Source organism: Tachyglossus aculeatus, chromosome X1 (assembly GCF_015852505.1).
Source record: "Tachyglossus aculeatus isolate mTacAcu1 chromosome X1, mTacAcu1.pri, whole genome shotgun sequence".
In the NCBI taxonomy this organism is placed as follows: Eukaryota; Metazoa; Chordata; class Mammalia; order Monotremata; family Tachyglossidae; genus Tachyglossus; species Tachyglossus aculeatus.
In genome coordinates this window covers 46,817,719-46,845,161 of record NC_052101.1, presented here as the reverse complement: position 1 = coordinate 46,845,161, position 27,443 = coordinate 46,817,719, and the positions used below count along the sequence as shown (strand labels likewise).

The 27,443-nt window shown below is 43.4% G+C and overlaps 1 protein-coding gene across 5 annotated transcripts in view; it reads right to left on the bottom strand.

The window, feature by feature from the left end:
• RAPGEF6 (Rap guanine nucleotide exchange factor 6) overlaps nucleotides 1-27,443 on the bottom strand; it is a 295,383-nt gene that overhangs the window by 152,524 nt on the left and 115,416 nt on the right. For all 5 annotated transcript variants that reach the window (XM_038740784.1, XM_038740786.1, XM_038740785.1 and 2 more), the window contains exon 6: nucleotides 16,595-16,738. In XM_038740784.1, the coding sequence (XP_038596712.1) occupies nucleotides 16,595-16,738 (144 nt within the window). The remainder of the gene's footprint in view (nucleotides 1-16,594; nucleotides 16,739-27,443) is intronic.

The window sequence follows — 27,443 nt, the reverse complement described above, 5'->3', positions numbered from 1 at the left end:
AAAACTGATCTTAGAACCAATTCCCAGGGGAACCCACTACTTACATTCCTTTATTCAGTTGGCCAATTAGCCCACGCTTGGTTTCCCATCTTACATCCAATATTTCGATCCAAGATGGACTCTTTCCTCCAACCCCATGATTATTCTTTCCATAAATTTTTGGTGTGGAACCTTGTCAAAAGTCTTTAGAAACTCTAGTTTTGGTTAGCCACATACTTATAGGACCCTTTCTTATAAAAAAAAAAGGTATTTGTTAAGTGCTTATTGTATGTCAGGCACTGAACTAAGCGCTGGGGTAGATACAAACTAATCAGGTTGGACACAGTCCATGTCCCACATGGGGGTCTCAGTCTTAATCCCAATTTTAAAGATAAGGTAACTGAGGCCCAGAGGAGTGAAGTGACTTGCCCAAGGTCCTTCTGGCTTCCAGGCCCATGCTCTATCCACTAGGCCGATTCAAATACTTCCAGCAAATTAAAGAGTCACACTGCCCCTTACAGAACCCATGCTAACTGTTCACTTACTCTAAACGCCTGTAGGATTCCCCTCTTTATCAGGCATAGGAGAGGACTCTGAAACTCCCTCTAAAAAACAGGAGTAGTAACATTGGTTGCGCCAGTCTTGATTTAGCCATTGTTTGAAACTATAGGCTACACACCATGGCCGGGCCTTCCACAAGCTCTTCCTTTTGACTGTAAGCTCGCTGTGGTCAGGGAATGTGTCTGTAAAACTGTACTCTTCCAAGTGCCTAGTACAGTGTTCTGCACACAGGAAGCGCTCAATACGTATGACTGGTTGAAAAACTCCCACTCCAGGTCTTCTTTTTGAGAGAGACACAGCGTGGCCTAGTGGAAAGAGATGGACCTGAGAGTCATAGGACCTGGGTTCTAACCCCGGCTCTGTCTCTTGCCTGCTGTGTGACCTGGGGCAAGTCACTTTGCTTCTCTGGGCCTCAGTTTCCTCATCTAAAAATGGCAATTCAATACCTGGTCTCCCTCCTACTTAGACTGTGGGCCCCATGCAGGACCCGGTGATCTTGTATCTAGCCCAGGGCTTAGTACAGTCCTTGGCACATAGTGAGCGCTTAACAAATACCACAAAGATTATCATTATTTAAAGCAGGGAGCGTCCAATTCTCTTAGAAACTCTTTCCCGGCAGTTTCAAGGTTTCACCTGAAGTACCTCTCTACTTGATCGTGCATCTCCCCTGTTACCAAGCCCAACTCCACGAGTACTGAAGCGGAGCTGTTCTTCTGGTGAAGAAGACAGATGTAGCAGAAAAACTGACTCAAAACCTAGAATCTAGGTCACATACCTTTTTCTACTCTATTACTTCTTCTTAGAGAAGCAGAGTGGCTCACTGAGAACAGCCCAGGCTTGGGAGTCAGAGGTCATGGGTTCTAATCCTGGCTCCACCACTTGTCAACTGTGTGACTTTGGGCCAGTCACTTGACTAAGCCTCAATTACCTCATCTGTTAAATGGGGATTAAGACTGTGAGCCGCATATGGGACAACCTGACTACCTTATACCTCCCCAGTGCTTAGAACAGTGCTTGGCACATAATAAGTGCTTAATAAATGCCATCATTATTATTGCTGGCCCCTTCAGAGTTCCATTAGCTGTGTCATTCATTCATTCAATCAATCAATCATATTTATTAAGTGATCACTGTGTTCAGAGCATAGTCTGCCATAAGGACCTCATGCCCGAAAGTATTTTGAAGTACCAGGAGAGGTCAAGCGAACACCCAGGTGACAGAGCAGCATGGCCCAGTGGATAGAGCAAGGGCTTTTGAGTTGGAAGGAACTGGGTTCTAATCCTGACTCTGCCACTTGTCTGCCTCCTTGGGAAAGTCAATTCACTTTTCTGGGCTTCAGTTACATCTTTCGTAAAATGGGGATTAAGATTGAGAGCCCCATGAGGCCTGTGTCTGACCTGATTACCTTTGTATCTATCCCAGCGCTTAGAACAGGCCTTGGTACATAGTAAGGCTTAACAAATACCGTAATTATTATTTAAGTGCTGCACCATTTTATGAGCAGAGCTAAACTGGTAGGCATTTTATCTGAGCACCACTGCCAGAGCTCAATGAAACTTTCAAGACAACAGCAAGTGACTTCAGTGTTTTCACAAGCATCGTCCCCCTCACCTCAGGTGAATAAAAATTAGCTTCCAATCAAACACATGGACTGAGGAGAAATGCAGAAGACATTGTAACTGTTTTGCCTGTAAAAAGAGAAGATTTGACAGCAACTAAATATTAGTATTAATAGAGTTTGATGGAGTCTCCTATTGGGAAGCAGACATGCCTCAGTACTGAGGCTTCAAGGATGGAAAACCCACATAGAGGAATTTATCATGATGATACTGCTTTTATTGCAATAGTAACTGTGGTCCTTGTTCAGCGCTTACTATGTGTCAAGCCCTGTGCTAAGTACTGGAGTAGACACTTTTTTGTGTCCTCTCCTCCTCTCCCTTCATCTTTTTTGATGATTGGGTCCCACATGGGGCTCAGAGCCTAAGGTAGAGGGGGTACAGGTACTGAATCCCCACACTGCAGATGAGGGAACTGAGGCCCATGGAATAATAATGATGGCATTTGTTAAGCACTTACTATGTGCAAAGCAGTTAAGTGACTTGCCCAAGGTCATACAGTAGGTAAGTGGCAGAGCAAGGATTAGAACCCAGGCCCTCTGACTCCCAGGCTCTTTCCACCATGCCACATACCCTGTCTCTCCTGATACCACAAGAAAAACTGGGCTGAATTTGCAGCATAAGAAACTGAGGTTTCACAAGGGGTGAAATTTCCTGAGGGGAAATGTTAAATATTGGAGCGGGTGGCCAAGGAGAGCACCTTTGGAGATCTACAGAAATGAAACATCATCTAGCTGTGAGGATTTAAGTGGGCTCCTGCCTGAAAATGGAGGGGCGGACTAAAATATCTCTCAAGATTCTTTCAAAAATTCAATTAGATTTAACATTGCAGCTTTGCTGAAACCTAAACACTACATCAATATGTAAAACAGAGCCAAACAGAAATAATCAGATGGAAATTGGGATGTTTCATATCAACCCGAAGATTCATTTGGTAAACAGTACCGCCCTAAAGGAGGGGTGCTGATGCAAAATGACGGCTTCCAGGAGAGCGCAGTTCACAAATGAATTGTCATAGTGGAGGATGGAATCGATCCTGAAATGGTAATGAATACCAAGTATAGAAATGGGGAAGACAAAAAAAACTGATCAGCAGAGCCCCCACCTCCTTCAGTTTACTGACCCAGAATCATGGGAAACAATAGCATGTCTCATTTTATAGGCTCACAAAAACTGTCGAGTCCAATTCCCAACTGATTCTGGCTTCTTTTATAAATCATGACCACAGATGTCACGTTTCACCCTCCTTTCTCCTCAGTCGCCTTATCCTCTCCCATCACCAATATGCTGGCATTTAGCCAGATGAACAGCTTCCTCCGGAGCAGTTGACACCATCGGTTGGAAGCAAATGTAAGTAATATGGTTAGCTCCATTCCCGCCCCACCCCCACCATTAAGGTAAGAGAGACGGTCCTGCAGAGACTCTTGATGCAATCCGATTTAGCCTCCTCTCCCTTCGATCCCAGATGGGCTGTGTTTCTGTGAAAGGCACTGCAGAACAAGCTAGTCTACAAAGAAGATGCATTTTCTTCCTTTTCAGCAGTAGCCCAGAATATAAAAAACCGTCGACTTTATTTAGATCTCTGAACAAACAAAAGATAAAGCATTCTGTTCCTTCAAGTCTATTCAGGAAATGAACACACCACAGACGTAGCATCTTTGCGCTTACACGAGAAGAAAAGCCAATATTCAGCCATACTTGAATAACCCACAAATGCTGAGCCCCGAGAGATAATACAGATTTCTTGCCTATGTTTCTTGTAACCTTATTTGGCGAATCAACATATTAAAGACGTGTGTTGAACAGACCAAGAAGAGACGGTTGCATAAACATGGTTTCCACTCTTTATCGTAATATATACACGAACATACCAAGCGCTTCAATTTAATTAGAGTTAAATAAATGCTGTAAATACTGCAATTTTTGTGAAAAATAGACTCTACCAACTGATTCTAGGAGAAATGCCAAGCATATTTTATAGGTGCCAGAATCTTATCTGGCTTGTAGTTATACCTAAGGAGGAATATCAGATTGTTTTAAAAAAGACAGATTACTAATTATTTTTGAACTACAAGGGGAAAGAATGTTTCACATGCTAATTATCTATGCCCTCCCTTGAAGAACAATGGCAAAAATCTGTATGTTGCATTTTCATGCCAATTGTCATGTGGCCAACATCTGGGTTTTTAGGAAAAATCTAATTAGCTGGTGATAAAGGGAAAGAAGGATGTGATCAGGCATTTAGTACAGTACTCTCTGCAGACAGTAAATGCTCAGTAAATACCACTGATTGATTGATGATACAAAGGTTTATAGGCAATGCAATAGTACTAATAATTCTGAGGATTTCTACTGTGCCCTGTTTACTGGAAATTTAGAAGCAGCATGACAGTGGATACAGCTCGGGCCTGGGTGTCAAAGGGGCCTGGGTTCTAATCCAAGTTCCGCCATATGTCTGCTGTGTGACCTTGGGGTGAATCACTTAAATTCTCTGGGCCTCAGTTACCTCATCTGTAAAATGGGGATTAAGAGCATGAGCCCCACATAGGACAGGGACCGTGTTCAACCCGATTAACTTGTATCTACCCCAGAGCTTAGAACAGTGCTTGACACACAGTGAGCGCTTAACAAGTACTATTATTATTAATGTTTTTTCTGCCAAGCATAGCATTTTATCACAGCATCCCTATGAGTAGGAAGGAGACGATTTAGGGTGGTGGTGATGGGGAAGCCAACATGCACAAATCCTCATTTTACGCCAGACCACCAGGATGTACCATAAAGCACAAAAGCTACCCCTTGACCCCATCCCCCTTGCCCTGCTAACCCCCTAAACCACAAGGACTCCCAGAGGCCTCTGCTCCAGCCTGTGAAGAACTTCAACCCCAGCAACACATGCTCTTCTCAACCTTTAAAACAGAGGGGAAGCCACGGCTGGGCCACGACTCGGATTGAGCCTTCAGGAGGAGCCTGAAACATCACACCTCTAATGATGCTGCCCCCAATGCTTTTTTCAAATTGATCACTACCCCTGTATTCAATACGTTTTCTTCTCATCTGCCCTTCTAAATCTGTCGTGGACCACCGCCTCCTCCTTACTTCTATAGTGCGAGCTTCTTGGAGGCCAGGGACTACCCACAATTGCTTGCACAGAAAATGCTATTACTACTAAGAAGCAGCAATAGAAGCAGCACAGCCTAGTGGATAGAGCACAGGCCTGGTAGTCAGAGGACCTGGGTTCTAATCCCACTCTGCCCCTTGTCTACTATGTGATTTTAACCTAATTACTGAATTTCTCTGTGCCTCAGTTCCCTCAACTGCACAATGGGGATCCAATACCTACTCTCCTTCCTACTTGAAGTGGGAGCCCCATGTGGGGTCTGATTACCTGGTACTTACCCCAGTGCTTAGTATAGTGCTTGTCACATAGTAAATGCTTAAAAAATACTATTATTATTATTATTATCACAGTGAATTTTAGTATCAGTTTGTATGAGACCAACAAAGAAGCAGCATGGCATAGTGGATAGAACATGGGCTAGGGAGTCAGAAGGTCATGGGTTCTAATCCCAGCTTTGCCCCTTGTCTGCTGTGTGACCTTGGGCAAGTCACTTCATTTCTCTGGGCCTCAGTTACCTCATCTGTAAAATAAGGACTGAGACTGTAAGCCCGGTGTGGGACAGGGGCTGTGTCCAACCCGATTTGCTTGTATCCACCCCAGTGTTTAGTACAGTGCTTGGTACATAGTAAACGCTTAACTAATACCATAATTATAATGATCATTAAACACTATGGTGTTTATGAGACCATCAAATGTAGCGCTTAGAACAGTGCTAGGCACATAGTAAGTGCTTAATATCATCATTATTATTATTATAATAGAGCAACCTCCAGACTGGCCACTTTAAGGCTGCCTCGAAAGGAGGCTTCGACTGCTGCGTCCTATGGGAAACGTGGTCAAGCTGGTCTGCAAGTTCACCTGGGCTGACTCAGAAATGGCCTGGGCCTCCATTGCAGGGAGCACTGCTGTGGCCTACTGGGAACCGTAGTCCTGAAAGACCCAGGGACACGACAGGCGCAGCCGTGGCCTTCAGAATGAGACGAGGGCTGCTTTTGCGTCTGCCTAGACTAGACCGGCTTGTTTCCCACAGTCCCGTTTGCTGACCAGAAGCAAAGGGGAAAAGGGTTCCCTCCACGACTGGAATTTAGCTTGTGAAGGCCCAGTGCTGCATCTTAAACCTGGAACCCCCAAACCTCATGGACAAGGAGGTGGGTACCTAGTTTGCAGGCATAGTATTGCACTGGGTAGTCGAAAAGGTAAACAACTTATCCAAGGACACACAGAGACAGAGACAGAGCCAAGGCTGAAAGCCAAATCCCTTACTTCTAAGCCCATCAGCTAAAATGTGATAAATACAAAATTCAGATGAGACTATGAATGCAAAGAACTAGAATGTTTGGAGAAACCAAAAGCAGGTCCCTCAAACTCACTCCTCTGGTATGTCTGTACTTCGGCCTCAGGTCTGAAAAGCAGTGATTTACTAATACATTCTCTGCCCTCTAGCCTGTTACATGTCTGCTAATTCTTTTGTATTGCACTCTTCCAACCACTTACTCCAGTACTCTGCACATAGTAAGCACTCCATAAATATCATTAACTGATTGTTAAATAAAATAAGAAAAAAAAATTGGCAAATAGAACCATGCTATTTTTTCACAGATGCAGAGATGAGGAGTTGAGGTTCCACGGGTCTGGGGGCAAGACAGGAAGAAAAGGGACCCAACTAATTACAAACACACATATCTCCATATAACTGGCACTTGAGGCACTAACAATGTGAGCCCAATGTGGGACAAGGACTGGTTTTGAACAGTGCTGGACATATAGTGAGTGCTTAATAGTATAACAAGCAATAATAATAAATAATAACAATGAGAAGCAGCATGGTTTAGTGGACAGAGCACAGGCCTGGGAGTCAGGTCATGGGTTCTAATCTCGACTTCACCGAAAGTCTGCTGTGTGATCTTGGACAAGTCACTTCACTTCCCTGTACCTCAGTTACCTCATCTGCAAAATGAGGATTGAGACGTGAGCCCCACATGGGACAGTGACTGTGTCCAACCTGCTGTGCTTGTATTCCTCCCAGCGTTTAGTACGGTGCCTGGCACAAAAGTGCTTAACAATTATTATTATTATTATTATTATTATATTGATAATCATTGTAATAGTGGAGCCATTATTCCCTTGGAACAGTGAGGGAGTCTGGGCAAGGAAACAAGACAGTGACTCCTGCTCCCTAACAAGGGATCAAGGCCATCCAGAACCAGCACCAGAACTGCGCAGGGTCTCCGGGGTTCCCCTGGATACACATCTTGCCACAGTCCAGGCAGGAAAGAGATTAGGGGCCAAGCAGAGGGACTCTTCTTGGCTCTCGTAATAGTAGTATTAGTAATAATAACAACAATAATAATAACATTGGTAAAGTGCATACTCTGGGTCAAACACTGAACTAAGAACTGGGGAAGAGACTAGAAGATAGGTAAGACACTGTCCTTTTCCCTTATGGGGCTCAGAGTCTTAAGTGTGAGATTTTAAATGCCCATTTTAATAATGAATAATTCTGTTAAGTGCTTACTATCTGCCAGGCACTGTACTAAGCGCTGGGGTGTACACAAGCAAATCGGGGTAGACAAAGACCCTGTCCCGATGGGGCTCACAGTCTCAATCCCTGTTTTCCAGATGAGGGAATGAGGGAACGGAGGCCCAGGGAAGTTAAGTGACTTGTCCAAGCTCACACAGCAGGCAAGTAGTAGAGTCAAGGTTAGAACTCAGGACCTCTGACACCTAGGCCGATATGCCTTAGCATATAAAAACTGATCTTGTGTTTTCCTAATTACCGAGCAGTGCGGCCTAGTGGAAAGAGCCTGGGCCTCAGAGGATCTGGAAAGCAAGGATAGGGGAGGTGAGTAGGAGCAGAACAAGGGGTGGGGAAGGGTTGGATGGGAGTTGGGGCCACCGGGGAGGGAGTGATCAGAAGGAGTGCTCTGCACACAGTAAGCACTCAATAAATACGACAATGAATGAATAAAGGGGGCGTGGGGGGGTGACTAGAGGGCTAATAGTCATTGTGGTATTTGTTAAGCACTGTTCTAAGCACTGATGAAGATACAGGACAATCAGGTCAGACACAGCCCCTCTCCCACCCAGGGATCACAATCTAAGTGGAAAGGAGAAAAAAGAGAAGCAGTGTGTCCTAGTGGATAGAGCACAGGCTTAGGAGTCAGAAGGACCTGGGTTCTAATCCCGGCTCCGCCACATGTCTGCTGTGACCTTGGGCAAGTCACTTCACTTCTCTATGCCTCAATTACCTCAGCTGTAAAATAGGGATTAAAAATGTGAGCCTCATGTGGGACATGGACTGTTTCCAACCTTATATCTAACCCAGCACATAGTAACTGCTTAAATACCATTATAAAAAAAAAGAAGGGATTCGAGAAAGGAAGTCTGGAGCTGCAGTGGCTGATCTGGAGAGCTCAGGGACAAATGGAGGAATTTAGGGCTTGGGGAGACTAAAGTAGATCTTGATAAAGGGAGGGAGGATCCCCAAAGTGAATGCACGAATGTTAACATGTCGTTAGTGGCTAATGGGCGAATGCTAGCAAGTCATTATAGTGACTGTCCAGAGTGAATGGGCAGGCACTAACAAGTTATTAATTCTTAATAAGTGTATGATAACGTGTTTTCTCTTTGGCAGATCCGTTGTAGATCTCTGCGCTGTTTTTTGGTGGGGCCTCAGGATCCCAGTGTATGAAGGGGTTGGGGGAAATCAGTGTCTCTTCCTCATGGCACAGGAATAGTGGAATATTATATACTGGAATTGTGGATATTCCACCACTTGTCTGCTGTGTGACCTTGGGCAAGTCACTTAACTTCTCTGGGCCTGAGTTACCTTATTTGTAAAATGGGGATTGAGACTGTGAGCCCCACATGGGACAACTTGATTACCCTGTATCCACCCCAATGCTCAGAACAGTATTTGGCACATAGTAAGAGCCTAACAAGTACTACTACTACTATTATTATTATTACTATTATTGGAGATGGTGGGGAGGCCAGAGGGAGAACCCTCCCCATGGCTTAATCCTTGGCCCTTGGCTTTGCAAAGAGGGCTGCTGGGGTGGTCAAGGACCTTTCCCTATGGAGCGATCCTAGGCTTCCCTGGTGAGGGGGTAGGGCCAGAGGACTAGGCGCCCCCTTTTCTTTGTGATTAATGTTTTGTTTCACACTATATTGCATACTTTAAACCTCACATCCATGAAGACTGATACACCCAGCCCAGAGCTGATGATCATGTGCACTGCATCCTGATGAGCAGCAGTGGAGCCCCTTTATTGGCCAAATCCATCTCACCTCAGGTGGAATCTCCTTTGCTTCCATGGAGAGGGAACTTTGGACAGTTTAACCTTTCATTACCAAATCAATGATATTTATTGAGCACTTACCACGTGCAGAACACTGTAATAAGTGCTTGGGAGAGTACAATATAATCAGTAGACATGATCCCTGCCCATAAAGAGCTTAGAGATGCTATGATATCATGCCTCCTTGAAAATGGGATAGGATTGGGGTTTAAACTACTTGGGACATAGTTTAAAACCAATTTCTGGCATATTTATTTCACAACTGTAAGGTTGTTGTGGGCAGGGAATGTATGTAACAACTCCATTCTACTATATTCTTTCAAGCACTTAAGTACAATGCTCTGCATACGGGAAGTGCTCAATACTACTGATGAGGATGATGAGTTAATAACCAATCTATCGTATTTACTGAGCAGTTACTGTGTGCAGAGCACTGTACTAAGTGCTTGGGAAGTACAAGTTGGCAACATATAGAGACAGTCCCAACAGTGAGCCAACAGTGGGCTCACAGTCCAGAAGACTAATACACTTGAGCACTAGTCAAATGTCTTTTCTGAAGAGAGAATAAAACCAGTATTTTAAATGGGTGCCTTTACGTGAGAAAACTACCACCCTAATGTAATTCTGTTTTTCTTCAGAGAACGTAGCTTAGTTAACCAGGGGAAACTGTCAAACAGATATCCCTCACCCAAGTCTCTCAGACAAGAACCTTGTGTACTGACATTATGAATCAAACTGTGCCTGCCCTTCTAATAAGATCTGATTGTTTACCTATGGATTAGTTCTCATAATATGCTCCTCATGGGCAACAAAAATTTTTTCAAAGAACCAAAATCCCCCAGATTATTAAATATATAATGATTTATATAATGATAGGTGCATATGAGAACACCTATATACATACATGTACATATTTACCTCTTGTTTATTAATGGTAGTTGAAAAATGCTTACTATGTGCTAGGCACTGCAGTAGCACTGGGGAAGACACAAAATAATCAGGTTGGACACAATCCCTGACCCAAAGGGCTCACAGGCTTAATCCCCATTTTACAGATGACGGAACTGAGGCACCAGAGAAATTCAGTCGTATTTACTGAGCGCTTACTGCGTGCAGAACACTGTACTAAGTGCTTGGAATGAAGTGACTTGCCCCAAGTCATACAACAGGTACATGATGGAGCAGGGATTAGAACCCAAGTCCTCTGACTCCCAGGCCTGTGCTCTTTCCACTGCATTATGCTGCTTCTCTGCAGTTTCTTCATGCTCAAAGATGACACTTGCATTGGTGAGATATACATTGGTATTTAAGGTGTGGCCGAGCGAGACGGGCAATCTGGCAAATGGGGATTCATAGTGTGAGCCCCATTTTAGACTGTGAGCCCGTTGTTGGGTAGGGACTGCCTCTATATGTTCCCAATTTGTACTTCCCAAGCGCTTAGTACAGTGCTCTGCACACAATAAGCGCTCAATAAATACTATTGAATGAATGAATCTGGGACAGGGGCTGTGTCCACTTAGTACAGTGCTTGGCCCTAGAAAGTGCATAACAAATACAATAATTATTAATACTTCATCATGCGCAAACACACACAGATTGCTTTTTGCCGTGTTCTTGCGTTTGTTTCCCATATTGTCGGCTGATGTTTCCATTTCATCCTCTTAATGTCACAATCTTACTGAAACATCACACGCAAGATACTCCATTTATGATGGTTGAACATCAGGCAAACCAGTCTTCTGACACTGTCTCCCAACTGTCCACTTTCACTCCACACGGAAGTTTTGCTTCCTTAGAATCCCTACAGCATTTCTGCCCACATTTTATCTGGGTATTCCATTTCAACTCCCCATTTAGCAGCTTTTGGGTATCCTGCTTCTATCCATTCTCTCTGTTCTGTCCTGACCAGTGGAGGTGTGAAGAAATGCGCACTGCTTCATGCTGATGGCTTGATTGCATTCCAGGACCCTGCTGCTGGGAAAGCAGCTTGGCTCAGTGGAAAGAGCAAGGGCTTGGGATCATGGGATCAAGGTCATGGGTTCTAATCCCGGGTCCGCCACTTGTCATCTGTGTGACTTTGGGCAAGTCATTTAATTTCTCCGTGCCTCAGTTACCTCATCTTTAAAATGGGGATTAAGACTGTGAGCCCCACGTGGGACAACCTGATCACCTCCCCAGCGCTTAGAAGAGTGCTTTGCACATAGTAAGCGCTTAACAAATACTATTATTATTATTAACAAATGCCATTATTATTATTATTATTGTTATTAGATGCCCTTGGTGAAACTGCTTCAAAATTCAAATTGGGCCCAAGTCATAGGCCTAAACTCTACCAGCCACAACATTTTTAGCCACCAACAGGGCCCCAGACATCTTTAGTTTAAGCCTAAACTTAATGCCATGCAGGTGCCATACTCTGCCTTCCAGGTTCCGAAGGACAAAATAGCCTACTTGAATGAATCTTCCACCTCCTTGTCTCCCCTTGCATCATGTGATTTTGTGCTTCTCAGGTAACAGAACCCCATGATTCTGCATTCAGCTTGTGATACTTGATTGAGACTAGGGTCTGTCAGGTGCAGGCTGATACACAGCTTCAGCCTTCTTCAGGCAAACTGTCCGTCCACACAGCTTTGCTGATTCTGAGATGCCATCTGCATGTCTTCTTGTATATGCTTCCGGAGCACAGTTGCGACTGTGTATGAGCTCCAGTATTAAAGAAGGTTGATGATGATCTTAGCCTGCAGAGTCGGAAACTTCCCAGAGGATCACAATTTTTAAGCCTCCAAGTTCCTATGAGCATTCCTGAGTACGGCTGAGTAGGGTGGACCTAGTCTCTACCTTGTCAAATTCCAACAGTGATGGAGAAATACTCTTAACAGATCCCCTCCGATGCCAGCCATGTCAGCACAGAACAGCAGGAATGGTATTTACTGAGTGCTCCCTGGATGCAATGCTTAGGAAAGTATAACAGAAGTACAATACACAATCCCTTTCCACAAGGAGTTTGCTCTCTAATGGAGAAAGCCCGATAACAAATCAATCAATCAATGGCATTTATTGAGTGCTTCCTATGTTCAGAGCACTGCACCAAGTGCTTGGGAGAGGACAATACAACAGAATTAACAGGCATGTTCCCTTCCCATAATGAGTTTACAGTCTAGAGGGGTTGACAGACATTAAAATAAATAAATAATTTATAATATATGATTTAAAGATATGTTATTAAGTGCTCTGGGGTAAAGCATTCCCACTTTGGCAAGCAAACAATCTTTTGTACGGTGTCATGTTCAATGATGGAACGAATATTAAGGTGATCATTGTTGTTTTGTTGGAAACTTCCTAAAATTCCCTCTCAGTTGATATTGAGGGTAGAGCTATCTCTACTCTTTAGGGGTGCTGGGATGGTATGTGGGACTATTTACACTCTTTAGGATGGGCAGTCTGCATCACCTTTAGTCTAAGTATCCCATTCCTTATCTCATATGTTTTTTAGCTTTTTTGTATTCCATATCAAAGATTTTGATAATCAAGCAATCGTATTTATTGAGCGCTTACTGTGTGAAGAGCACTGTACTAAGCGCTTGGGAAGTACAAGTCAGAAACACACAGAGACAGTCCCTACCCAACAGTGGGCTCACAGTCTAGAAGGGGGAGACAGAGAACAAAACCAAACATATTAACAAAATAAAATAAATAGAATAGATATGTACAAGATAAATAGAGTAATAAATATGTACAAACATATATACATATACACAGGTGCTGTGGGGAAGGGAAGGAGGTAAGATGGGGGGATGAAGAGGGGGGCGAGGGGGAGAGGAAGGAAGGGGCAGATAAGCACCCTTCTGTTTGAGTCAAGGGGTTTCTGCTTGTCTTGGTACTTGAAAGTGCTTACGATGTGCCTGGCACTGTACTAAGCACTGAGGTAGAAAGAAGAAAATCGGGTTGGACACAGTCCCTGTCCCACACAGGGCTCACACTCCTAAACCCCATTTTACAGATGAGGGAACTGAGGCACAGAGGCGGTAAGTGACTTGCTCAAGGCCACACAGCAGGTAAGTGGCAGTGCTGGTATTAGAACCCAGGTTCATGCATTCATTCATTCAATCGTATTTACTGAGCGCTTACTGTGTGCAGAGCACTGTACTGAGCCCTTGGGAGAGTACAATACAACAATAAACAGACACATTCATATTCCCTGACCACAACAAGCTTGTAGACTGTAAGGTCAGGTCCTCTAACTCCCAGGATTGTGGTCTATTAGGCCACGCTGCTCCTCTGAAGTTCTTCTGGATTCTTCAGTATCAGGGAGTTTTGCTACAAAGAGCTCTTTGATCTCAGCACCATTCTAGGGCCACTTCTAATGTTTTCTTTTGTAAGCTCTAACAAACCTTACAGGATGCCTGGCAGAAAGTTTCTGAGCCTTGGCCACATTTGTATAACAACTATTAGGGCCTTTTTTCCAAAAGATTAATTTATATATAAAATGGATAGAGAAAATATATCTTCAACTTCAAGCAGTAAGTTTATCCTGAAGATAATTATAGCAGAAAATAGAAACACTGTGCCCAAAAAAAGAAGAATCACCGACTATCCCAAACACATAACATAGCACAAAGAGATAACTACAGCATATACTTATGCTTACAGGGACAGTTTCATCAATTTACATGCATAGTTCCTGGCATTATTTTATATAGTACATAAGCATTTATAAACATTACAAAAACAGGTAAAATTACATTCACTCTACTCAAGGTTGTGGATGTTCAAAGCACATTCAGTGACCTCTCAATCAATGATATTTATTGGGTACTAACTGTCTGCAGAACATTGGGAAGTAATTGGAAGGGTACAATGCAATAGAGCTGGTAGACACACTCCCTTTCCTCTAGATAGATAAGTATCGATCTATCAAGAAATAAAATGTATGAAAGTTCAAAACTGATGCATTGTTTGGTGTCAGGACTGCAGATTTTTAATCTTCTCCTATATAAAATATTGCCAAATGGCAAAAATGAATAGATTTGTTCTAAGCCAAAATGTATAAAAGTCAATGACTATTTTCCGGGAGTTACAATCAGACACTCTTCCTCCCCGCCACCCTCTACATGAAAAGAAGCCACTCAGATCAAACAAGCCTACAGCCACGAAATCTCTCTTCATGCAGCCATTAAGATGAAAGAGAGGCGAAAGAGAAATAAACAAGGTAGAATTGAAATAATTTTCTCCTTTACACAAAGAACAACATTCATTTTTTACGTGAAGTAAAGATTCAATTTAAGATGCAGAATGCTGTTAAAGACTCATTACTCCAGAGTACATATGCTAAATATTCTATGAAAAATTACGCACAGGGCCAAATTTTCCAAGGAAGGCTGTCTACAGAAATGAACTGCAAATGAAGAAGAGATTCTTGCCTCCAGTTTTCCCAATCTCTCCTCCTCAACCTGCTCCCATCTGACCACATCACTCATGTTCACTGCACCAAAGTGTGGTTTTCCGCAGTCTCCCTTGGACTTAGCTTGGGAGGGAAGACACATTCAGTCTGCTATCTCTTCATATCTATTGCCTGACTAGCCTACCTTCTAGCTAACAGATTTGACCATGCTTTGGTATCTCCAAATGCTGACCTGAGGCCTTTTGAGGCTGGCCTAGAACCCCACTGGAGCCTAGATAGAGTGGCACTTACAGAGGTTGGGGTTGAGGGAGGGATGAGAGCAAGGATATCACTGAATATATGAACAACACATATTTTGGCAGGAGGGTAGAGGTGCAGTCATCTGATATCCAGGATGGCACTGAGGCAGGAATAGAGAAGCAAATCATCAGGGTGGGGACAGCCCACCCAAGAACCATTTGTTTCCACACTGAAAATAGGGTTAACCTTTTGGAGACTTGTGGTCAAAAACCAGAGTCAGCCCCTCAAAGGTCAGGGAGGTTTTATATGTGTGATTCATTTATATACTGGGCTGGTCACACTTGAAATAATACTGTGCCAACAACTTGAATTTCAACAGACTTATTAAATTACTCTGCTGAAACTACAAATTCTAAAACCCAGATCAAAATCTTAACAGACTTTCTTTCAGCATTAGTCATTTTATCTCAACCATTGGCAGTGTTGCCAAGAAAGAGGGTCACAACTAGCACCTGAATCTTGTTTTTCACACTAGTAAATCGTTTGCTTCACTTTGAACTACCATATCAATTCCTTAGAAAAAAAATGCATTTCTTAAAAAGCATTATTCTCAACATTCCAATTAACTGCTCTAGATTTGAAATAACATGTTAAGATTACCATAAATCTTTTGACCATATTTTCTGTGTGTGTGTGTGTGTGTTTGTGTGTGTGTGAGAGAGAGAGAGAGAGAGAGAGAGAGAGAGAGAGAGAAATATACATAGATGCATTCCCATATCAACAAACATTTTTCTATTCGTGGGAAAACAGTAACATATCTAGCACCAGGAAAAGAGTACAACAGCACAACCCTGAAGCAGTTTGGATCTCTATATAAGAACAATTTTTTTTACCCAATAGTGAATTTATTAAGTCCAAGACAAATGGCTTACAAATTTAACTCGGACCCTCAAGCTGACAATTACACAAAGTCTTCAGAAAGATTAATAAGTATGTATGCTTAATTAGTAAGGTTGATAAGAAACTCTCCTTAAATTCAACAAATCAGAGAATTAGCACAGAAAATTTGAATGGAAGCACATAAGTGGAAACTCTTTTTAAAAAAATCCATGTTTGCCTTTTGTAAAGCTTGATCAACCCACTTAATTGTTTAATTATCAAGCAAATCCAGAAGATTTTGAGGTCCTTGCAGTACAACTACCAATCTGCAAATCCAAAAGGTCTTGACCAATTCCTCAAGAAGTAAAATTTACACTTTGAAAAAAAAAACAAAGTTACACTTCATTTGCCTAGTTAGTAGAGTGAAGTAAACCATCTTAGGAGCTACACAAAGGCAGGTCAATCAGCTCACTCTGATAATTTGAGACATACTCACTGAAAGGTAGCTATTAGCATCAACATTATCCGTGATGGTCTGGCGTTCTCCCTTGTGGTTAATTTTCCTAAATCTCCGTCGAGATTGTCTGGCGGGAATTTCTCTCTGCAGGATGTTCTCTTCATTATCTTTGGCATTCTCTACCTGAAACACATGTTCAGGTTCCTGGTTAAAAAGCCAGTTTTTCCAAATCACTGAAAGTCTATGGAATCTTAGCAGGCTCATGAGGACCTGTAGCCCTCCCTGGGACCCAAAAAGCTGCCTCAAGGAAACAGTCTAAACTTTTATGAGCATTCAACCAACACAGTGACGTTATTACAATGAGCTGGAGGTCTCTGTTTCCTTTCAGGAAATACAGACACACACACACACACACACATGCACGCACACACCCCCCCACACATCCTCTAAGTTGCTTACCAGTAATGAGTGATTCTCACTACACCTACATATTCACTCAGTTAATATTAGAGACATATATCTTCTTGCATATATATATATATATACACATACAAATATGTATAAATATACATATAAACTGTGAGCCTGTCTCTATATGTTGCCGACTTGTACTTCCCAAGCACTTAGTACAGTGCTCTGCACATAGTAAGCACTCTATAAATATGATTGAATGAATGTATATAACTGTATAGTGATAGATATATAGATCTGTATGCATAAATAGATCTAGATATAAAACTCTTGCCCCCTCCTTTCTTCCCTCCCTAACCACCATCTACAACTATTTGCTCTCCAGTGGCTTCCTCCCCACTGCTTTCAAACATGCCCATGCCTCCCCTATCCTAAAAATACTCTCCCTTGACCCCACAGCTCCCTTCAGTTATCACCCCAACACCCTCCTACCACTCGTCTCCAAATTCCTTGAGCAAATTGTCTACACCAACCATCTCAAATTCCTCTCCTCCAATTCTCTCCTTGACCCCTCCCAATCTGGCTTCCATCCCCTTCACTCTACAGAAACTGCCTTCTCAAAGGACACTAATGATCTCCTTCTTGCCAAATTCAATGGCCTCTACTCCATCCTAATCCTCCTCAACTTCTCAGCTGCCTTTGACATTATTGGCCATCTACTTCTCCTGGAAACATTACCCAACCTTGGCTTCACTGACATTATCCTCTCCTAGTTCAGACTCCTCTGCCTCCCACTCCATAACTATGAAGGTCCCTCAAGGTTCAGTTCTGGATCCTCTTCTATTCTCCATGTATACCCACTCCCTTAGAAGAACTCATTCGCTCACCTAGCTTCAACTACCATCTCTATGCAGATGATACCCAAATCTTCATCTCCACTCCTGATCTCTCTCCCTCTCTCTGCAGTCTCGCATTTCCTCCTGCCTTCAATACATCTCTACTTGGATGTCCTCCAAGCTCACCTCAAGCTTAACATGTCCAAAACAAAACTCTTCATCTTCCCACCCAAACCTGACCTCCTCCTGACTTTCCTACCACTGCAGACAGCACTACCATCCTTCCTGTCTCACAAGCCTGTAACCTAGGCATTACCCGACTCCTCTCTCTCATTCAGCCCACATATTCAATCCATCACCAAATTCTGTCAGTCCTACCTTCACAACATCGCTAAAATGCACCCTTTCCTCTCCATCCCTACCACGTTAATATAAGCACTCATCCTAACTCGTCTGGAATACTGTATCAGTCTCCTTGTTCATCTCCCAGGCTCCTGTCTCTCCCCTCTCCAGTCCATACTTCAGTCTGCTGCCCGTATCATTTTTCTACAAAAACGTTTAGGACGTCTCCCCACTCAAAAAACTCCAGTGGTGCCCATCTACCTCCACATCTAACAAAAAACTCCTCTCCATTTGCTTTGAAACATTTGATCACCTTGCCCTCTCCTACCTTCACCTCGCTACTCTCCTTCTATAACCCAGTCTGCACACTTCGCTACTCTAATGCTAATCTTCTCACTGTGCCTCAATCTCACCTATCTCTTTGCACCAACCCCGGCCCACATCCTGCCTCTGGACTGGAACACCCTCCCTCCTCAAATCCAACAGACAATGACTCTCCCCCACTTCAAAGCCTTCTTGAGGGCACATCTCCTCCAAGAGGCCTTCTCTGACTAAGCTTCCCTTCTCCTCCCACTCCCTTCTGCTTCGCCCTAACTTGCTCCCACTGTTCTTCCCCCATCCCAGTCCCACAGCATTTATGTACACATCTGTAATGTATTTTTTATACTAATGTCTGTATCCCCCCCTGCTTAGACTGGAAGCTCACTGTGGGCAGGGAATATGTCTGTTTGTTTTACTGTACTCTCCCAAGCGCTTAGTACAGTGCTCTGCACACAGCAAGCACTCAATAAATACAAATGAATGAATGAATATCAACGAATCAACTGTATTTACTGAACACTTACTATGTGCAGAGCACTGTACTAAGCGCTTGGGAGAATACAATATAAAAGAGTTGGCAGACACATTCCCTGCCCACAGCAAGCTTACAGTCTAGAGCGGGAGACAGACATTAATATAAATGAATACAATACGGATATATACATTAGTGCAGTGAGGCTTGAGGGAGGGGTGAATAAAAGCAGCAAATCAGGGTGATTCAGAAGGGAGTGGAAGAAGAGTAAATGACTGTTCAGTCAATGTATATGCATATATATACATACGCTCAAATATTAACAGGTTGATGCTTGATGACATTTCTATTTAACAAGTATCAGGGTCACAGTTTTAGGGATTTGCTGTAGTAGAAGATAAAAATGCCTTCGGGACTGCTGATATTTTTTATATTCTGTGCAGAGAGTTCTCATACCTCACAGCATCGGTCTATCTATAATCTTCTGAGGTATAATAATAATAATGATAAGCATTTATTAAGCACTTACTATGTGCAAAGCAATGTTCTAAGCACTGGGGAGGTTACAAGGTGATCAGGTTGTCCCACGGGGGGCTCACAATCTTAATCCCCATTTCACAGGTGAGGGAACTGAAGCCCAGAGAAGTTAAGTGACTTGCCCAAAGTCACACAGCTGACAACTGGCGGAGCCGGAATTTGAACCCATGACCTCTGACTCCAAAGCCCGTGCTCTTTCCACTGAAGTATAAAAGATCCTGTTTCTTTCACATCCATTCAGTATACTCACAGTTTACTTGTTCGGATAAGTCTAATCAAGAAGCGGCATGGCCTAGTGGAAAGAGCATGGGCCTGGGAGTCAAAGGACCTGGGTTCTTAGTTCCAGATCTGCCAATTGCCCATTGTGTGACCTTGTTTAAGTCACTGAATTTCTCTGTGGCTCATTTACCTCATCTATAAAATAGGGATTAAATCACCTGCTCTCTCTCCTACTTAGACTGTGAGCTCCATGTGGGACAGGAACTGTGACCAACTTGATTAACCTATATCTACCCCCTCGCTTAGAAAAGCACTTGACACATAGTAAGTGCTTAACAACTACCATAGTTAATTACTAATCTGCTGATTTCACTTCACAATCTCCAGGAAACCTTCAGATGCACAGCTTTCTATGAGGAGCTATCTAGAATATTCAGGGGCAAAAGATCAGAGGTAGGCAAGAGAATTGACAGATTTACAAGAGGCTCGGAATCCATTACACGCTGCATTGAAAAAAATACCTTAAAGAGTCAATTTATCCAAATGCATGGAAATCATAGCTCATCACATAAGGCATTACCAATTTCTCCTGAAAACCTTTATTCTACACTGATCTAAATCACAAAGTTAGGAAACCCTACGGAAAACAAAAATCCAAGTTGATTCAGGTCAGAAAATCATAAATTCGCTTTTAAAAATTGATGGTATTTGCTGAAATCTTATTATGTACAGAGTACTGTACTAAGCACTTGGGACAGTACAATACAACAGAATTAGTGGACACGTTCCCTAACCTAATAATAATAATAATTATGGCATTTGTTAAGCGCTTATTATGTGCCAAGCACTGTTCTAAGCATTGGGATTGATACAAGGTAATCAGGTTGGACAAAGTCCTTGTCCCACATGGGGCTCATGGTTTTAATCCCCATTTTACAGATGAGGTAACTGAGGCACAGAGAAGTGAAGTGACTCCCAAGGTCACACGGCAGACAAGTAGTGGAGCCAGGATTAAAACCCAGGCCTGATTACCAGGCCTGTACTGTATCTACTAAACCATGCTGCTTCTCTGACCATGATGATCTTAAATGACAACAATAATATTAATGATATTTGTCAAGCATTTACTATGTGCCAAGAACTGTACTGAACAAGAGAAGTTAAGTGACTTGCTCAAGGTCACACTGCAGGCACATGGCAGAGCTGGGATAAGAACACAAGACCTCTGACTCCCGAGCCATTACTCTTTCTATTAGGTGTTACCCAATCAAATCGCTTCCCCCCAGTGAGGAATCCTCCTTGGATTTCACATTAAAACACAAACATACAGTTATATGTGAACATAAATTAAAACTGCATCGTTGGCTGCTGGGAACTCAGCTTCAGGACCTCTGTGGCTTCACCACAGCCAGTCTCAAGTAGCAGGGACTGCTATCAAGACCCCAGCATACTGTACAAGGGAAGTTCTGCCATCTCTGTCACCAAACTTCCAGGTCCATTGTCAGATCTTTGACCACAATGGCATACAAGAAATAGGCTGAACAGGACTATGACTTTTTCCCTGGCTTTGAGCGGTCAACCGTGATAAGTAAATTAGATGGGAAAGAGAATTTAAGAGTGATGAGTTCCATTTGGGACATATTGAGCTTGAGGTGCCAATGAGAAATCCACGTAGGGATATCCTAAGGACAGGAGGTAATCTGAGATTGTAGAGGCTCAATCAATCATATTTATTGAGCGCTATTTATTGGAGAAGGATTGTGGCCTACTGGATGGAGCATAGGCCTGGGAGTCAGAAGGGTCTGGTTTCTAATTTCCTCCACCACAATCCTGCTGTGTGACCTTGGGCAAGTCACTTAACTTCTCTGTGCCTCAGTTCCCTCATCTGCAAAATGAGGATTCAATAACTGTTCTCCTGCCTACTCAGATTGTGAGCCCCATGTGAGACCTGATTATCTTGTATCCACCCCAGTGCTTAATATAGTGCTTGGCACACAGAAGCAATTAATAAACACCACAATTATTATTATTGACACTGTGTGCAGAAAATACTTGGGAGAGTACACTATAACAGAGTTGGTAGACACATTCCCTGCCCACAACCAGATTACACTACAGAGGGGGAGACGGATATTAATACAAATTACAAATATGGACATAAGTGCTTTGGGGCTGAGGGTGCAGTGAGTCAAGGGTACAAATTAAAGTACAAGAGTGACCCAGAAAGGAATGGAAAAGGAAATAGGGTTTAGTTGAGGACGGCTTCTTGGAAGAGATGTAATTTTAGAGAAGGAGCGTGGCGCAGTGGGAAGAGCACGGGCTTTGGAGTCAGAGGTCATGGGTTCAAATCCCGGCTCCGCCAATTGTCAGCTATGTGACTTTGGGCAAGTCACTTAACTTCTCTGGGCCTCAGTTACCTCATCTGTAAAATGGGGGTGAAGACTGTGAGCCCACCATGGGACAACCTGATCATCTTGTAACCTCCCCAGCACATAGAACAGAGCCTTGCACATAGTAAGCACTTAATAAATGCCATCATTATTATTTTAATAAGACTATCAATGTACGGAGAGTGTTGGCCTGTCCGATATGAAGGGGGATGGAGTTTCAGGCCAGAGGTAGGATGTGGGCAAGGGGTCAGCAGGGAGAAAGATGAGATCGAGGTACAGTGAGTAGGTTGGCATTAGGGGAGCAGAGTGAGCATGGTGGGTTGTAGAAGGACGTCAGTGAGGTAAGCAAAAGAGAGAACTCAAGGCTAGCCAGGTAGATTCAGAAGCCATTAGCTAACAAGTGGTAGTTGAGGCTGTGGGAGTTGCTGAGCTTCCCAAAGGACAGAGTGTAGAATGAAAAGATCAACCAGGATGAGAAGAGAAGGGAACCCAGAGCAGTGCATGAGGGACGAGCGTGAGAGATTCATTCACTCATTCATTCAATCATATTTATTGAGCGCTGTGTGCAGAGCACTGTACTAAGAGCTTGCGAAGTACAAGTTGGCAACATATAGAGATGGTCCCTACCCAACAACAGGCTTACAGTCTAGAGGGGGGAGACAGACAACAAAACAAAACAAAACATGTGGACAGGTGTCAAGTCATCAGAATAAATAGAAGTAAAGCTAGATGCACATCATTAACAAAATAAATAGAATAGTAAACATGTACAAGTAAAATAAATAGAGTAATAAATCTGTACAAACACATATACAGGTGCTGTGGGGAGGGGAAGGAGGTAGGGCAGGGGGGATGGGGAGGAGGAGAGGAAAGACGGGGCTCAGATCAAGGAAGCAGCGTAGCTCAGTGGAAAGAGCCTGGGCTTGAGAGTCAGAGGTCATGGGTTCTAATCCCAGCTCCGCCACTTGTAAATTGTGTGACTTTGGGAAGTCACTTAACTTCTCGGTGCCTCAGTTACGTCATCTGTAAAATGGGGATTAAGACTGTGAACCCCACGTGGGACAACCTGATAACCTTGTATCCTCCCCAGTGCTTAGAACAGTGCTTTGCACATAGATGCTTAGAAAATGACATTTAAAAAAAAAAGGAAGAGCTGGTGAAAAAGTCAGAGAAGGATTAGCCAGAGAGAAAAGAGAACCAGGAATCTCTCATCTGGAATGATAGAAAAGTCTTAGTTCTGAGACTGAGCGTGGCCTAGTGGATAGAGCCTGGGCCTGCGAGTCAGAAGGACCTAAATTCTAATCCCAGGTCTGCCACTTGTCTGCTGTGTGACTTCAGGAAGTCCCTTCACTTTTCTGTGCCTGTTACTCCATCTGTAAAATGGGGATTAAGACCACGAGCCCCATGTGGGACAGGGACTATGTCCAACCTAGTTACCTTATATCTAACCAGTGCTTAGTACAGTGTCTGACACATAGTAAGCACTTAAATACAATCTAAAAGAAAAGCAAAAAAAAAGTGAATTTGTGTGGAGGCACTGATTAGACAGACAGTGGTTGGTTCAGAGCTGCTCACACTCTCTTATCCCTGCCACTGATGTTCCTGCTGGGGCTTCGAGTACAACGGGTGAAGAACTGGCCCAGAATGCAACATACTGTAAGGTGCCCACAAAGATTTTGATGTGCTGGACCCATTTATACCAAAAGTAACCACAGCATAGTGCCAATGCTGTGTTACAGAGCCACAGCCTGATGGGCAGTTGCCATGGCAGCCACTCCAATCTTTGCCATTTTAAATTAACCAGTTATGTTTAAGATTCCTACTAGGCCTGTCCACTGCACATAATGCCCTAGAAATAATCACCTGCTCTAAATGAAGCTTTTGAGCAGTTGGTTTGCAAAGAGCCAAACAACTGTGAGTTCACTGTGGGCAGGAATGTGTCCATTTGTTGTTATATTGTACTCTCCCAAGTGCTTAGTATATGCTTTGCACACAGTAAGTGCTCAATAAATACGATTGAATGAATGAACTTAAAACACTCATTTCATTGTGAACCTAATGGTTTTAAACGTCTTTTTCCACCCCGTACAAAAGCAGTTTTAAAGCACCTTGCCCCGCCTTATCCTTCACCCCGTATTAGAGCTCCTCCGCGGCTGGGCCTGAGTAACCCTTCCCACCGTACCCCGAGTGGCCAGGGCTACTTGGATTTATGAAAGCACCCCACTACCTGATGTCATTATGTCATGCTTCACGTGGTTCAGTTCAGGTTCATTCTTTCAATCATATTTATTGAGCACTTACTGTGTGCAAAGCACTGTACTGAGCACTTGGGAAGTACAAGTTGGCAACATATAGAGATGGTCCCTACCCAACAACAGGCTCACAGGGTAGAAGGGGGAGACAGACAACAAAACAAAACATGTGGACAGGTGTCAAGTCATCAGTGTAATGAGGTGATGTCATTGCATGAGGTGGTTCCCTAGCAACAGTTGTAACCACCAGGAAAGGAAAGGGAAAATGAGTGGGTAGGAGAGGGGAGGGAAAGGAAAGGAAAAGGAAAAGGATGGGGAGAAAAAGGGAATATAAATGAATCCCTAAATATCACTTGAGCCTTAGGTGGCCAACCCCTGTACTAGAACAGCAGTAGGGCTAAATAAATAAAACAGTGTGGTGGGAAACTCCTATCTAATGAAACCCCTTCTTATAGATAACTGAGTCAAGGGAAAAATGTACTAGGTCTAAGATTTTTCAAATTATTTTTTTTTAAAGGATGCATACTTGAAGTTCAGTACTTAAAAGATCTGTGGTAGAGGTGAAGCTGGGCAACACCATAGTCTAGTGGAAAGAGCTCAGGGCTGGGAGTCTGGGACCTGGGTTCTAATGCCCACTGTGCCACTGACCTGCTGTGTGACATGGGGCAAGTCATTTAACCTCTCTGAGCCAGTTTCCTTATCTTTAAAATGGGAATAATAATAGATGAACTTTATAAAAATAAAGAGAAGTGCTCCTATAAGCTAAGCACTGGGGGAAATATAAGATAATCAGTTCCCACATGAGCCTCACAGTCTAAGGAGGAGGAAGAACAGGTATTTAATCCCCATTCTGCAAGTGAGGGAACTAACGCACAGAGAAGTTAAGTGACTTGCCCAAAAACACATAGCGGGTAAGTGGCAGAGCTGGCATTAGAATCCAGGTCCTCTGAATCCCATGCCCATGCTCTTTCCACTGCGCATCACTGCTTCCTTGATTTTCCTCCATAACTTTTTCCCCCTCTAGCCCTTCCTCAAGATTCCACCTGTGATAATTTGAGGTTTTGGGGCCCCAAATCAACTTGACTACTTCAGAAGCAACCCCGCTCTAGGATTTCCAGTCCTCAAAGACAAGAGGGCTCATTCTTTATTCCTCTAATTTAAGAGCTGAGGCTGAATTTTGCTTGTCACACCATTCCAAAGGGGACCAAACTAGTGGTTCTCCTGAGATTTAATAGCTTTGCTATACTTACTATTAGATCTTTTTGAATTCCTGCTGCCGAGTTTCCCCGTACTGTCCATGGCTTCGTAACCCTGGCTTCTGTCTGCTCCACTTTAGCACTGTTTCCAAAGCTGCCTCTGACTCAATACTGCCTAAAGCAATTACTCCAAAAAAGCCACCCTACTCTCAGTACCTAAAACCCAGACCCGCCTGCTGCTGCCGCCTCCCACAAGCCCAAATTTACGCCTCTGGGGTACATTTGATTGGCAGGCTGAATGGATAGTGAAACATTTGCAAGTTATTAAAAAGAGCCAAGCACCTCATTTAATATGCTCGCTGACCCATCCACTTATTCAGGCAATTTAAGAGGTGTATGTCTGGGTGGCCTCCCCCATTCCATAATACTGGAGAACCTGAGAGTTATTTCTGCAAGGCAATAGAGGAGGGGAAAGGTCTGTCTCAATATGTGTGGGGGAGAAGGCTCAGTAGAGGAGGGGATATTCTCATAACTCTTGTATAGGACTTTCCCTCTTGTGAAAGGGAATTTTTAAAGTAGTCCAGGAGCCGGGCAAAACTGAGATGATAATTTTCTTTTGCATTAAGGCCATTATGAGTAGCACCTTGAATTATATATACTACAAATACGCAACTCCATTTCCTAAGCTTATGGGAAATTGGGGGAAGAAGAAAAGTTCAAATGATACATTCACAGATAATCTTCAAACCTATCAGCCAATACCATCAAATGTTCCCAAACCCCTCAATCTCTTCTTCTTAGGTAGCCCCAAATGGACTAATTTAAATCCTAACTCCCCTCCCTTGAGTGGAGATGCTAATAAGCTAGGCAATGCCTAAACAAAGGGTAGCAAGAAAGAAGAGTCAATGAAATGGACAATACGTGTATCACAAACTGTGTAATTGGTTAGATTTGGGGAGTAGGGGGAAAATGTGGCCTAGTGGAAAGTGCCTGGGCCTGGGAGTCACAAATCCTGGGTTCTAAGCTGAGCTCTGTGACTTGCCTGCCCTGTGGCCTCAGACAAGCCACTTCTCTGTGTCCCAGTTTCCTCATAGATGGTGAGCCCCTCGAGGGACGGGGTCCATGTCTGATTCCCAACTTTATACTTTTTCCCAGTGCATAGTACAGTGCTCTGCACAAAGTAAGCACTTAATAAATACTGTTACTACTACTAAGCTCTAGATTGTGAGCCTCATAAGGCGTAGGGATGGTGTCCAATCTGTTTACATTGCACAGATCCAGAACTTGGTATAGTGCTTGGCACAAAGCAATTAATTATTTTTTTTAAGTGCTTACTAGGTGCCAGGCACTGTACTATGCCAGGCTTGTATCTAATCAGGTTGGACACAGTCAGTGACCTACAAAGGGCTCACATTCTTAAGCCCCGTGAGGGAACTGAGGCACAGAGAAGTGAAGTGACTTGGCCAAGGCCACACAGCAGACAAGTGGCAGAGCTGAGATTAGAACTCAGGTCCTCTGACTCCCAGGCCCATGCTCTTTCAAGTAGGCCATGCTGCTTCCAATAAATACCGATACTATTAACAACCCGAAGAGATAACCCAGTAGAGTCCCCTGACTCCTGGACAATCAGCTGTTATTCTTTCCTTCAAGATTTCCAAGGACCTCTATGACTTCACAACCTCTCTTGGAAATACAATCCAGTGTCATCATTCTGTTGGACAAATGGTGTTTCCTTACGTACAGCCCAAATCTCTATACCTTTAGTAAACTCAGTTCCTCTTGTTCAGATTTCAGTAGATGTGAGGAACGGTTGGTCAGCACCCACTCTATTACTGCACTCTACTGCACTAACCTTCTCTCTGATCTCCCATCCTCGTGTCTCTCTCCACTTCAATCCATACTTCATGCTGCT